A 14,761-nucleotide genomic window follows, 5' to 3' on the forward strand; every position below is an offset into this window, starting at 1 on the left:
AGAGACGAGATATAAATTATATAAAAATCTGTTTTTTAAAAACATTTGCCACAGCGACATTGACTTTATTCATGAGTGTGGATTCATGACCTCATGGCATCAGCTAAGACAGGGATGACACATTCACAGGACTGAATTATTGTATGTACTGTATGTCATGTGTTGGGATGGGGTGGTGGGTTGGCAGCCCAAATCGCATCCTCAGAGAGGAGGGAACCCATTAAGAAGCTACAGATCAACTTATGGAAAAATAACCCCTGGGGAACCCAAGAGAGGAGGAGAATGTGAGCCCCAAGCTGATGGACCAAATGGCAATGACCAATGGCAAGGAAGTAATGACTACGATTACAATGTGCAGATGCAGGAAAATCTGCAAGAACAGCTGTGGCCTCAAGATTCACCAGGCCTGGAAGAGGAGGGAATGATATTCCACAACACACAGATGGGTCATCTGATGAGACACAGGAGGAGCCGGGTCAGGAAGCACCTCATAGAGCCCAGAGCCTCTGTGTGGCAAAGCCAGTCCCACCAAATTTCTCCCTGGAGAAGGTTTGAACCAAGTGGCCACAGCCCTGCAAGGCAAGGCGACAGTTTGGGAGCAGTTTGATGAAAATGTTAACAAGGTGCTGGAAGCAACTGCAAGAGGAGATGTGGATCGAAGGCTGCAGACAATGACAACTATTACAGTTAGTCTTGCTCAGGAAAAGTTTGGCGTGGCGGAGGAGAGACCCGCACGAACAGCCTACAGCAAAAACCAGAGTGCGGCCAAGATCCACAGGATCTGAAAAGAGCTGAGGTCCCTCAAGAGGCAGTAAAAGGAAGCCAGCGAGAAGCAGTGCCCCTCAATGGCAGACTTGCGAGCTGGAATGAGGAAGAGGCTGATCTCTGTGTAGAGCAGAAGGGCAACGAAGGCATAGGAAAGAGAGGCCAGGAAGCACGTTTCATTCATAGCTAATTCCTTAGGCTTCACTAAGGCACTGCTAGGACAGAAACGGGATGGCAAACTGGTCTGCTCAAAGGAGGAGTTAGCTTGGTACATTCACAGCATGTACAGTGACCCTAACATGGAGAAGTAGCTGGGTCAGTGCAACATTCTCATAGACCCACCACCTCCCACGAAGGACTTTGACACCAACGAACCACTTCTGAAGGAAGTCCAGGAGATTGTGAGGAAGGAAAGATCTGTCTCAGTCCCTTGACCCAGTGGTGTTCCTTATAAGGTCTATAAGCACTGCCCATTGCTCTTCAAGAGACTTGGGAAGATCTTAAGAGTCATCTGGAGGAGAGGGAAGGTGGCACAGCAGTGGAGATTTGCAGAAAAGGGTTTGGATTCCTAAAGAGGAGGATTCAAAGAAGATCGACCAGTTCAGAATGATCTCACTGCTTAGGCCGCTTTTCCACCGATGGGGTTCTGGTGCCAGTGCCAGTATTTGACTAGTTCAGCGGTTTTCCCACCGCGAATGCATTTGGTGCTTGGCTGAAAAATGGGTTCATCTAGTTGGTCGCGTGACGAAAATGGGAGAAGGACATGACTCTGCCATCTCAACATAAATTTTTCTACCATATTACATGTGTATTACATGAGAAAAGTGAAGCAATTTTCACGGCTGTGAATTAGGTTGGGTCTCAAGGCTGAACTGCTTTGTAGCAGTTCATGTCACAGATAAAAGGACGCAAAGTGCGTACTTGTCGTCTTGTTCGTAATCACTGTCTGTGTTTACCTCTGTGCTGCACACAGATGCTGCAGTATTTTTGTTTGGACCATAAAATGTGTTTGCAGCACAAGAAAGGGGAGCGTATTCTCTCATGTTTGCGCTCTTCGGCTTCTGTGTCCAGACGAGGACCTGCCCACACTCACACACTATGTAAAGGAGCAGTTCACAGAAACGCGGTGGAAATGCAAGCCCTTTCTTAAGCATTTCACCAGTTCATTGAAACCAGCACGAGCACCGACACTTTGGCGGTGGAAAAATAGCATTATTGTGGAAGGAAAGATCTTTTTCAGCATCGTAGCCAGGCGGCTGTCTGTCAGCTCATACAGGAAGCCCATGAGAATAAGGGAGAGTTTACAGTACTATGGTTAGACCTAGCCAGTGCATATGACTCCATCCCCCCACAAATGGGTCCAGTCCACCATGACCAAATATCATGTGCTGCACCATGTTGCAGAGTTGATCCTGGATTATTACAACCAGTTTAGGACAAAAGCTTCAGCAGGAGCAGTAACATCAGAATGGCACAAGCTAGAGGTTGGGATCATCACAGATTGCACCATCTCGGTAACCTCGTTCGCTCTGGCAATGAACATGATTGTCAAGTCAGCAGAACTAGAGTGTCGGGGCCCCCGGACCCAAACGGGGATCCACCAGCCACCAATTAGGGCCTATATGCACGACCTGACAGTCATCACAGAGTCTGTGCCAGGATGCACATGGATCCTTCAAGGGCTGGAGAGGCTTATCCGGTGGGCAAATCTAGGATGAAGCGGTGGAGAAAGGAAGATTAAGTACAGCAGCCCGTTTGAGAGAGCAGGGGTCTTGGATGAGGTGGGAGCAAGCCATGAATCGGAAAGTCACAGACCTCTGGCTACGCATCACCTTCCTGGTGCGGGCAGTGTATGTTCTGCCCAGCCCAGCTAACCTCTTCACCTGGGGCAGGGCAACATACAATTTGGCCCTTTAAGTTACTTTTTTGACATTTCGCTTAACCCCCTTAATTGGAGGGGAAGGCGAAATGTCAAAAAAGTAACTTAAAGGGCCAAATTGTATGTTATTTTTGACATCAATTTGCAGACCGGAAGTGGGCGGGGCCTGAGGCGGCCCACGGGCTGCAAGTTTGGACACCCCTGACCTAGGGGAAGATGGAGAAATGAAATTGCCCGCTGTGTCCAGAAAGAGGCTTGTTAGAACACATCTTGAGCTCCTGTCCAACAGCACTTGGCCAGGGCCGTTACACCTGGTGCCATAAACAAGTGCTGAAACCAGTTGCAGAAGCCATCAATTCAATACAATTCAATTCAATTTTATTAACATAGCGCCAAATCACAACAAACAGTCGCCTCAAGGCGCTTTGTATTGTGGGTAAAGACCCTACAATAATACCGCAAGGTGGTCAGCAGCTGCACCAGAGCGTGCAGCACCACCAGCTCAATTGCCTTTGTAAAGACAGGAGAGAAACCCAGAGATGTGTGCAAGAAGATGGCAACGGGCATCCTATCAACAGCTAAGGACTGGAAGCTCTCAGTGGACCTAGAGAAACAACTAAAATTTCCACAGCATATTGTCAGCACTACTCTGAGGCCAGATATCCTTTTGGTCTCAGAGTCTACCAAAAAATGTCATCATAATGAAACTGACAGTTCATTGGGAGGATCACCTGGGAGAGGCTCATGAACACAAGCGGTCTAAATATGATCACTTGGTGATAAGCTGTCATTGGCCAGGCTGGAAGGTGAGGTGTATGCCCATTGAAGTAGGTTGTAGAGGTTTTGTGGGGCACTCGCTGCGCATAGCACTCAGTACACTGGGGATTACTGTACAGGAGGAGCAGAGCCATCAAGAACATCACCAAAGCAGCTGAGAAAGCCTCGAGAAGGATCTGTATATGAAGAGATGGTCCATGGAGACAGGTGGTTGAACACAGGCTGCAGTCTGATCAACTGTGGTCGGGTCGCCTGGGAGAGGGTGTATGATGTTGGAAGACCTTAAACTCCCAGTGACCCCAGGATACATCACTGATGATGTGTTCAGGTGCATCAGTAGATGTGTTTTAGAACTGACTATAAAACAACACCAGCCTAAATAGATGTGTGGTTGTCCATTCATAGCCCTGTATTACACAAAGACAGATGCATTTCATTCCTTCACTTCAAGAATCTGATCTATATTTCTGACTGTGTACACCTCTGTTCTGAACATCTACCGTTCAGCTTTTGCAGTTGTACTCTGACCAGTTTTGATCTGGGAGATGAACTCTGGGTTTCAGCCATGTTTACTGTACACGTTTGAGCTTGTAGAGCAGGAAGGAGGAGGTACATAGAAGTAAATGACTCTTAATACCACAGAAAGGCCACAAAGCAGCCACAAACAGTAAAAACATGTTTGTAACCTGCCTAAATTTGGGCGGGCTCCAGGAAGTGGAGAGTTTCAAATGAAATATCTGATTTTAACCACCTCAGACCCCAAAAGCGTGTGTCTAAGGGTAACCAAGAACAAAATGAGTTGCGGGATTGAATCCCTGGTCAGATGCTGACACCTCTGAGATGAATGTATTTGTAAATGCAGTAAGAGGTGACTGGAGGAAAACTGTGCATTAAACTGAGGTCAGCTAAGGACAGTTAACAATGATGGGTCATATTTTACAACATCTGAGGAGCTGAAAGAAATCTGAGTGAGATGAAGAGCTACAGGAGAAACAAACAGCTGACACAGTGAGGACAAACTGACTCAGTGATTTATCTGACTTTCAGTCAGTGATTTCATATCAAGAATATTAAATTCAGATGAACAGCTGGTATATTGCATTTTAAAATTTCTATAACACAACAGCTGTACAAAAATAAAAAACCCACAGAACCTTCATTTGGTGCAACAACAACAGAGTAAAGAGGCAGAGAGATTGAAAGAAATAAAATATATAATTCCATCAATTATAGCCGCACAACAAAGCGTAGAAAGAGTTTCTGCAGACAAGCAAAAGCAAAAAGGTGAATTCACAAATTAAGGACCAATAAAAGTATAAATATAAGGGGAAATAATTATGAGACAAAGAAAAACAAAAATTCAAAATCATTGTAACAAACATTTGATACCAAAGTGTGAAAGTAATAAACAACACAACATGCAGATGCCTGAAGCATGGCATTTGTTTCTGCCACTGGGACCAAATAAAAAAAAACACCATCCATAACTTTGAGTTAAGCAATAAGTTATTTTTGTGAAAATAACTGAAAATTTCAAGGTCAGCTCTGCCAATCAGGAAGCTCTGTGGACATCAGTTCCTTGTTACCAGAAATCAGAAAGCACTGACACAGGCACACTCAGAATGCTGCAGCTCACACCCCAAACTGTGTGTTTGAGTTTAACTATGAATAGAAAGACAGGAGGCCGCAGGGCAGAGCAGAAATACATAAGAGTTGGAGTGAAGCGTCCTCTGATTTAAAGCATTTTAATTCAAAAACTAAAGTCCAGATTTCTGTCATTTTGTTTGGAGCTTTAAATGACACAAAGACAAAGTTCCAGTTTTTCTTTCATGAACTGGAGCAAAGTGCAGCAGTTCATTAACACAATGTAGGAGGTCTCTGAGACACTCATGTAATCTGCTTCTAGGTCAGTTTCTCAGTGACATTAATGAGAGAACAAAAACATTCACAGCTCACTGAATGTGGTCCCAGAGGTCTGCGCTCCTACAGTCAGGTCCTTTAAGTCCTACCAAATATTTTCATGATCAGTTCCAGTGGATGATGTTTTCCAAGCAGATCCTCCAACAATCGATAGCAGCCACAGATAAAACTGGATTAAAAAATAAATCAATATTAAAGCTGTTAGCTACTGGTGCTACACCAGCTTTAAACTGGCTCTGACTGCATGTAATCATTTGTAGCAATTCCAAAAATGACTGCAGGGAAACAGTCACAGAAAATGTTATTAGTTCAAACAAGGCTGGAAGGTTTGTTCAGTGAACACAGCTCTTTATAATCACATGGAAAACACCTGAGAACTTTTTTTATAAGCTGGAAAAAATCCACTGAATTTGATCTTTTGCACTGAAATGCTTCAAACAAAATGAGTCAGTGTGAGAAAAAAAAATAATCAGACAACTACCTCCTCATCAGCCACATTTAAATCCAAGACCCCCTGCTTCACTGGATCAGAGTCCACTTTGGTTCAAGAGTTCTTCATCATTCACTTGATTACATATGAACTGATATGAAGGTGATGACCACAGAGAACCTGGACAGACCTGCCAATGCAGGGAAAACACAAACAAAAACAAACTTATCATAAATAAACAGACACAGACCCAGGGGACCCGGGCCACAAGGAGTACAGAAGGCCTGTGGCCACACATCCCGATGATAACCCCACACCCATGGCCAAAGAGCAAGAGCCCGAGAGAGCCAGAGACAATGAGCAGCCCACCCACCAAGCCCACCTAGGCCTCTTTCCCACCAACAGGGTTCCGGAGGCCGTGCCGTAATTTGAACCGATAGGCGAGTTTTCCACCGCCGAAGCACTCAGTGCTCGGCCGAAAAACGGGTTCAATTCCGGCCCCGCAAACTAGCTGGTCTGTAACCAGGAACGCGTGCCGAAAGCGGCAGAGGGGCGTGACTCTGCCGTCTCAACATCAAGTTTTCTACCATATTACATGTGTATTACAGGAGAAAAGCGAAGCAGTTTTCACGGCTGTGAATTAGGTTGGGCTCTAAGGCTGAACTTGCTGCTTTGTATCAGTTCATATCACAGATAAAAGGACACAAAGTGCATACTTGTCGTCTTGCTCTAATCGCTGTCTGTTTCCCTCTGTGCTGCACACAGATGCTGCAGTAGTTTGGTTTGGACCGTAAAACGTATTTGCAGCACAAGAAAGGAGAGCGTGTTCTCCCACGTGTGTGCGCTTCGGCTTCCGTGTCCAGACGAGGATCCGCCCAATCTCATACGTAAAGGAGCGGTTCACAGAAACGCGGTGGGAACGCGGGCCCATTCTTAATCGTTTCGCCGGTTCCTTGGGATCGGCACGGGAACTTGCTCCAGCTCCGGAACCTCGGCGGTGGGAAAGTAGCACTAGTGGTACATGCTGTGCAGGGGCCTGTCCTTCTATAATGGATCCTGTTCTTGCTCCTCTTCTTTCTCAGCATCCGTGAGAAAGGAAAACTTCACAGCCCTCACTGCAGTCCTGTAAAAACTATGTACACACCATGATTCAGTAGCTTTTAGTAACACTCTAACCAGCAGTAATTTTAAGAGATCTCTTTTTATATAAGTGTATCTATGGTGGCAAAATAAGCCCAAATAATGACTCGAGCTCAGCAGCTGGTAAAAGGAGTTATGTGACTGTGGTATTATCTTAACACACTTGAATGCTACAGACCAGAAAAAGTGTCAGAAACCTCTGCTTTTATAGCCATAGTCACATTTTCTGATGACCAGTTAATCAAGTGCATTTGATGAGCAGAAACTAGCTGCTTCTTATCCTCTTAACTCCTGTTGAAGTGGGTAAGAGTCCTGTGAAAAATAAATACATTTTTTTTTAAAGTTGTTGTGTTTCTTACAACAGTATCTTGTACAGTTGTGTCATGGCTTTGCTAACAAACTATTTGAACATTTGTTTTGCAAAAGAAACTTTGCATACACGTACATCTGAATGTCTGCTTACAGTCAATATATAGTTTTTCAATTCCAGGCACCCACCAACATCAAGATTACCATTAAAGTGGTGTATGTGGCAAGTGCAATGGCAAGCAAAGTCTAGAGGAGAGTTCTGGAGTATTTACAGTATTTTACTGTATAACAAAATCATTGAATGTATCTATGAATTCATGAGTTTACGATTCTTAGTAATTTTGTTTTCTGCTAAAGTTTTCTGTGTTCTCAGAAAGACAGCAAAAAAAAAAAAAAAAAGATGTCACAGCAGGAAGAAGGGGCAGGCGTTCTTCATTTTATAATGAGTTGACTTCTCTTTACTGACCTGCAGTCTGTACGAGTCTCCTACAGAAGCATCACTAATTCCCATCTCATCATCTGCAACCATGAACATGCTGACTGTGTGTGCACTGGTTTGTACCATAGTGGCTCTGGCTGGATCTGCTGGTGAGTATTATTCCATCTACAGATGATATTACAGAAAAGGATTGAATTCTCAATTAAATGATGTCTCTAATTTTATAGTTCTTCCAGAGAGAAAGGCTGAAAGCAATGAAAGAGGTCAGTGTCTTTCAGATTTTCACTTTAATACTCTTCTACTGTCATCTGCAGAGATAATAGAGGAAGGTTACAACCACAGTTTGTGTTAATGTTTCATGTGCTTATTACTCATTTTATAATTATTCTAATATGCATATGTTGTCCTGTTATTGTGGATTGTCATATATGTACAATTTTATTGTTTTGTTATACTGCATAGATATGATTTCATGTTATATTCTAGATATTAAATTATTGTTAAATTATTATGCTTATTGTATTTTAATACACACACACACACACACACACACACACACACACACACACACACACACACACACACACACACACACACATGCGTGTGCGCACATATAAAAATTCAACATACTGAATGGAGACTCCACATTATCTACTAGACACAGCAACGACTCACCTGATAGAGAGGTCCTCCGGATGTGATGATGGTTGGTCTGAGTTCAATCGCCGTTGTTTCTACCACGTTTCAGAACGCATGACTTGGTCTGTAGCTGAGGTAATCCCAGTGTACAATGACTCTCCAGTGACTCAATTTTTGTTCCATAAAAGATTTATTTAATCGGCAGATAGTGGGATCTTCATTATGTTTTCATTCTGAAATTTTTTTTTGTGTCTTCACTGTAGAAAAACTGTATTTCCCTGGGAGGTCACCTTGCATCAGTGCACAACATCCTGGAGTACCATGAGCTTCAGAGGCTCATACTGAGTGGCAGCCATCAGTACATAGAAACCTGGATTGGTGGCTATGATACACAGGGGGTACTTTAGTCATTGAACACAACTAAGAATGCAGTCACTATACTGTATATGCAATATGTGTACATGCAATTTATTACATGCATTTTTTTTGCTGTTGTTCTTAAGTTTATTAAAAAATACCTATATTCAACAATACCTTCACAATTTCAAACCAATCAGTAGTTCCACTCTAACATTCACTGGGCATTTTGCTAAAGTGGAAAATTTATGTTTCTATTGACCATTTTGATTGTGGTGTTCCTCAAGTCTCCATCCTTACTACTCCAATATTCTTTTAACTGTAATCTGCTCTCTCTCTTTCAGATCAACCATTGGTTTTGGAGTGATGGCACCACTGTCCACTTTACCAACTGGTGTCCTGCAGAGCCCGATAACTATGGAGGTCACCAGCACTGCTTGCAAATGAATTATGGAGGTACAAGTCTAAGTGATGCTACTCATACAAGATAAAATAAAATATGCACTCAAATTCAATAATATTCTATCATTTAACTGGAAATAAGATACTGTTTTTTTTAATCAAATCAGTTGGTGGTTTTCAATATGAAAAAATGTGTTTTGTGACAAGGAAATTATAAATCTGATTATAAACTGCTCAACACATTCAGTGACTTCCTCTTTTTCTGTACTTCCAGTTGGAAATTGCTGGGATGACACTGAGTGCTATGCTCTGAAACCTTCTGTCTGTGCCAAGAACATGTGATGAATCCTGGACTCAGCAGTGACACAGGACGGCATGTCTCTGTGTCATCAGTATCAGATATTGGCTTTAATCTCCTTTGTCCTTCATTATTGTACTATCGCTGTAATGCTACTTAAGGAAGTATGAGACAAGAATCAGAAACAGAAGGTGGCTCATGTCTTTAATAAGAAAAGTCAGAGTGTTGTATGAAAAGAATGCTTTTAGCTTTGTTTCCTGGACAGTGAAATTGTCTTTTTGTGCAGAAATAAAAGATGAATGCATTGAAATGTGTTGTTTTACAAATCTTTTTGTAATTTTAACATAAATTAAAGCCACAAGCGGCGATAAATGGCCCTCGCCACGTATGAGCCCTGGCTAACCCCCCGCGAGCTGCCTGAGAGCCGCTGCTCCTTCCACCTGCGAACCACCTTCCCTGCAAACCACCTGCCCTGTGAACAGCCTGCAACAGACCAGCGAGCCACCTGAGATCCCCCTTCAAGCAGTGTGAGAGCCACTTCTTCTGCCAAATGTAATCCCTACTGGCAAAAGAGGAAAATCTTGGCAAGGATGGACATGATAACACTGTTGAATCTATCTTTCTATTTGTCTGACTGTCTCGAAGTTTTCTACCTTGAATGATTGCACAATACGTGTAACAGTGTTGTGGTTTCTCCATAGCAACGTGATATTGACATTGGGGTGGTCTTCACGGCTGCAGCGTGAAAAATAGGGCATGGGTCTGATTGACTTTTTTGATCGGAATCGTGTACAGAATGTCTGTACCAAAGTGCACACATTTACGGGAAAGCAAATTGTTTGCTCTCCATATAAAACCAAGTCAGGATTTCCCATTGGAGTAACATGGGACATCTGGGCAATCGTCATGGCAACAGCTTAGAAAATTCAATATAGGTGTCATTGGCTTTTTTGTTCAGGATAATGTCAAGAATGTAAAAATCAATTTTCATGCAGGTCAGAGAAACTAATTTTGTGGACCTCCATACAAAATTTCAGTTGCTTCTGTAGGGGGCGCTATTGCAGCTATTGCCTTGTATCCATAATTATGGCTTCAGCCTGGGTCTGTACATAACTGAGAAAGAAATGGGTCCCCAAGGACAAAATTCCCATATGCAAGCTAAGCAACATAGTGCATGCTGTGCAGTGCAGCGAGGAGTGCTCGGACCTCTACATTAAACAGCCACTAAACTAAACACCCACTGGCATAGCATAATGTAGAAGAGCCACCTCAGCATGGCAAGACTCAGCTGTATTGCTGCACCTAAAGGATGAAGGACACTCGTCGAGGATGCCAGCGTTGACATTTTGGACCGGGAAGGCAGGATAGTTTGAAAGAGGAGTAAAAGACGCCATCAATGTCCAGTGTGAAGAACCATCACTGAACAGTGTACAGTGCAGTCTAGAGATCCCCCTCACACCTTACTTCAGTTACACAGTGGTTCCACCTAAAAACACTGACACTGGTAGTAATGACCCACACCCAAACATGAATAATAATACGTCAATGACCACCTCCAAAGGTGACAGCTCTCACTAGGGTTTAAATACCTGACATTCTCCGCCTGAAGCAGCTTCTTGGATAAGAGGGGAAACGGCTTCAAAAAAAATATTAAAGAAGTTGTGGAGGATTATTTTGTTATGTCCAAGGGTTCAGCTTATTCCTTTTTCATGCTTTATGGTGTTTGACCTCTTGACCCTGCACATCCCTAACAGAGAGGTCGTGGTTTCTGTCCTGGTACCTCTGTCTCCAACACCAATGAGAGCTGTAATAATATTTACATTTAATGTTCCATTGAGTTGTATGTTCAAACTCACACTTTTGCACCACCTGGTGATAACCTATAGAAGGTACATTTGTTTATAGATTAAGATTCCACCTGAGCCCGTTTTACCGACACAGATGCTATCTGAGAGCTGGAGCTGCCAGTTAGCTCCACACAGAGAGAAAGAAATGTAGTAAGTAGAGATAAATGAAGAAAGAAGGTGGAGAAGAAGAGACTAAGATCATTAAAGATTATTTAACCCCTCCTGGATGTCAGTTCACAAGGTTCGTGTACCTTAAATGTTTATTTCTGTGACTAATGTCTTTGTTGACTGATTGACACAAAGTACAAGAATCAGTTTTGATACGGTGTTATTTATGTTGTTCTCTTCTGTCGTGAGCAGTTCTCACGGGTTGTCAAGACCAGAATAAACCCTGTTTTATGACTCTACGTTGTGCGCTCATTACTTCGTGATGGTGCTACAAGACATGTTTGTCCAAACTGCTGCATATATCTTTCTGAACTGTGTGTGACCTGTATAGGATGACTGGAAGGGTGGAACAATGTAATGTGATGCTCTAAGATTTTGTATAAGTAAGGTCTGAGTCGTTCAGTGTTGCCAACTTGGCGACTTTGTCGCTAGATTTAGCGGTTTTTCAGACCCCCCTAGTGAGTTTTTTTCCAAAAAGCGACTAGCGACAAATTTAGCAAGTTTTCGTGGTGACGTCAGCAACTTTTGGAGAGTTTTTTGTTAAACTTAAATCCTCCACTATCGCCGTGTTTTGTGTACATACAGCCTTCATACTGCGTCTGTTCAGATGCTTTGGCATCGCCCGGACCCCCAAGAGTACCTGGCTGTTGGTATGTACCGTGAGTCACGTGACTTTAACAGCTGAAGTGGGTTTGTGTCCTGTGATGCAGCTGGTGGATACGACGCCGCATTGAGCGGGTGGGCCCTTTGCTGTGATACGTCAGCGTATGGATTTACTGAGCTGGCTGAGATCCTGCTGACTGAAGGATGGAAGTTTGTTCATTCAGTCTGTTTATGTGTTTGTTATCTTACACAGGAGGAAGCACTTTGGTGAAGTCTGCTTCACTGCAGACTGGTTTTTTAAAGAATCAGTCAGCCATTTGCTGTGTTATATATTTCTGTATCTTTTCTGTTTACATTTTAATAGCACGGCTGTGAACCTTATGTTATGGAGGAAAAAAGCATTAATTTATTAATTAAATATTAAGCATTATTAATTAAATATGTCATTGGTTTATGTTTGAGCAATTTCTCCTGTACATCTACAGCTGAATGTTAATAAAAGTGTCTGTGTGACATTTTGGACATGTAGCTTAGACTCAGAAGTGCCTTTTTGTTTATACCTTTGGGAAGAAAAAAATATCAAGATATATTTCGTATATCACCATTCAGGTAAAAAATATTGAGATATTATTTTGTCCATATCGCCCAGCCCTAGTAGTTCTAAACATATTTAGGGTGTTTTTCTTCACTTTTTGTCTCTCCAAAGATATTATTCCTGTCTCCTACAGCTTCAATTGCAACTACATGCAAATAACCAATTGTGCAAATTAGGTGATGACGTCATATAGTGACTTCTGGTGAGTTTTAGGACAGCCAATAGCTACTTTCCTTGCTAAGGAGTTGGCAGCAGTGGTGTCCTTTGTTTCATTGAATTCCTCATTACATTGCTGCGTGCTCTGTATTGACTGAATTCCTTCTTGCAAGAATACATTTTCTAAAGACAACTATGGCAGTAGACTCTTTCTTGTTCAATGAACTAAACTTTCCACCACAGAAGTCCACTCACCTTTTTTGAGCTGTTGAGAAAACCATGACTTGGTTGACTGAGAATCTACACAGACATATGTTTCTGCTACTGATGTTCCTTGCCACAAGCATCTTCAATTGATTCATAACATTACAGATCCATGTATTCTTGAATGGTTTTATTGATTATGAATCATATTTATACATATGATATTGATTCATTATAAATTTAAGGAAATAATGTATGGCAGAATGACCGCCTATGGGAGTTCTAGTAGTTCTAAAATTCCGGGAGTTCTAGTCAAGTCAAGTCAAGTCAAGTTTATTTATAAAGCACATTTAAAACAACGACGTTGACCAAAGTGCTGTACAAGATCTGTAACCCCAAGGACTATACTAAATAAAAATAAAAATATATAAATAAATAAATAAAATAATAAAATAAAAATAAATAAATAAAAACATTAAGAACAATAAATAACATAAGAAAATTAAAAATTAAAACGTTTAAAACAAGTACCATAAAATACCATAAAACAATCATCTAAAAGGAGGTAGCACTGCAGCCAAATGCCAAGGAAAAGAAATGTGTTTTTAATAGAGATTTAAATGTGTGTATCGTCTGAGCTGTGCGGATATGGAGAGGTAGATCGTTCCATAGCTTTGGTGCTGCTGCTGCAAAAGCTCGATCACCTCTCTGTTTTAGTCTAGTTTTAGGCCTCTGTAAGAGCAGCTGGTTCGATGACCTCAGAGCTCTTACAGGGGTGTGACAGTGAAGCAGCTCAGACAGATACAAAGGTGCCAGTCCGTTTAAGGCTTTAAAAGTAAGCAATAAAATCTTAAAATCGATTCTAAAACGGACAGGGAGCCAGTGAAGGGATGACAGGACTGGGGTAATGTGTTCATGCTTTTTTAAACCGGTTAAAAGACGAGCTGCCGCATTCTGGACTACCTGCAGGCGGCGCACAGATGATTGATCTATGCCAAAGTACAGAGAATTACAGTAGTCCAGGCGGGAAGTAATAAAAGCATGAATAACTTTTTCCAGGTCCTGCTGCGAGAGATAAGGTTTTACCTTGGCAATAACTCTGAGTTGGTAAAAACTGATTTTGGTAACAGCACTTACTTGCTTCTCCATTTTAAAACTACTATCTAAAATGACACCCAGATTTTTCACAGCATCACGACAGTGAGGAGCCAAATGACTCGGAGTGCCAGAGGAGTAGCTTGAGGGGTCAAATTTACCAAAGCATATGACCTCGGTTTTGCTTTCATTAAGATTTAGGAAATTGTTTCTCATCCAGGACTTGATGTCACTTAGACAGTTCAGCAGGGGTTCCCATGGATCTCTGCTGTTCAGTTTGATGGGCATATACACCTGGATGTCGTCACCAAAACAGTGGAAACAAATATTATGTTTCCTAAAAATCGACCCTAGAGGCAACATATACAATGAGAAAAGAATTGGGCCCAGAATGGACCCCTGAGGCACTCCACAAGAAAGCTTTGCTGTGGTAGAAAAACAGTTTCCTAGATGGACAGAGAAACTTCTATCAGTAAGATAAGATCTGAACCAAGTCAGAACCGTGCCTTTAATGCCAATTTCATGTTCTAGGCGGGATAGAAGGATCTCGTGGTCCACAGTGTCAAAGGCAGCTGACAGGTCTAGAAGTACTAAAACTGCAGGACTACCAGAGTCCACAGTTAAAAGCAGATCATTAAAAACTCTTAAAAGAGCCGTCTCTGTGCTGTGACGCATTCTAAAACCTGACTGAAACTTTTCCCACATTCCATGTTCACTTAAAAATGCTTGAAGTTGCTT

General features: G+C 42.2%; 1 protein-coding gene and 1 pseudogene across 1 annotated transcript; both read left to right on the forward strand.

Annotated features, from left to right (window-relative positions):
• Nucleotides 1–599: 599 nt before the first annotated feature.
• LOC115796982 (uncharacterized) lies at nucleotides 600–3,691 on the forward strand (annotated as a pseudogene).
• Nucleotides 3,692–7,694: 4,003 nt separating this feature from the next.
• On the forward strand, nucleotides 7,695–9,665 carry LOC115797128 (type-2 ice-structuring protein-like). The gene is made up of 6 exons (XM_030753608.1): nucleotides 7,695–7,808; nucleotides 7,887–7,922; nucleotides 8,318–8,433; nucleotides 8,562–8,696; nucleotides 9,000–9,111; nucleotides 9,332–9,665. The coding sequence occupies exons 1-6, from the start codon at nucleotides 7,748–7,750 to the stop codon at nucleotides 9,397–9,399; spliced, it is 528 nt and encodes a 175-aa protein (XP_030609468.1). The 5' UTR covers nucleotides 7,695–7,747; the 3' UTR covers nucleotides 9,400–9,665.
• Nucleotides 9,666–14,761: the final 5,096 nt, after the last annotated feature.

Source organism: Archocentrus centrarchus, chromosome 18 (genome assembly GCF_007364275.1).
Source record: "Archocentrus centrarchus isolate MPI-CPG fArcCen1 chromosome 18, fArcCen1, whole genome shotgun sequence".
NCBI classification, from domain to species: Eukaryota; Metazoa; Chordata; class Actinopteri; order Cichliformes; family Cichlidae; genus Archocentrus; species Archocentrus centrarchus.

Coding starts and splice junctions, on each gene's coding strand:
- LOC115797128 (XM_030753608.1), top strand. CDS start 7,748: ATGAACATGCTGACTGTGTGTGCACTGGTTTGTACCATAGTGGCTCTG. Junction 7,809..7,886: donor GGCTCTGGCTGGATCTGCTG/GTGAGTATTATT, acceptor CTAATTTTATAG/TTCTTCCAGAGAGAAAGGCT. Junction 8,697..8,999: donor GTGGCTATGATACACAGGGG/GTACTTTAGTCA, acceptor TCTCTCTTTCAG/ATCAACCATTGGTTTTGGAG.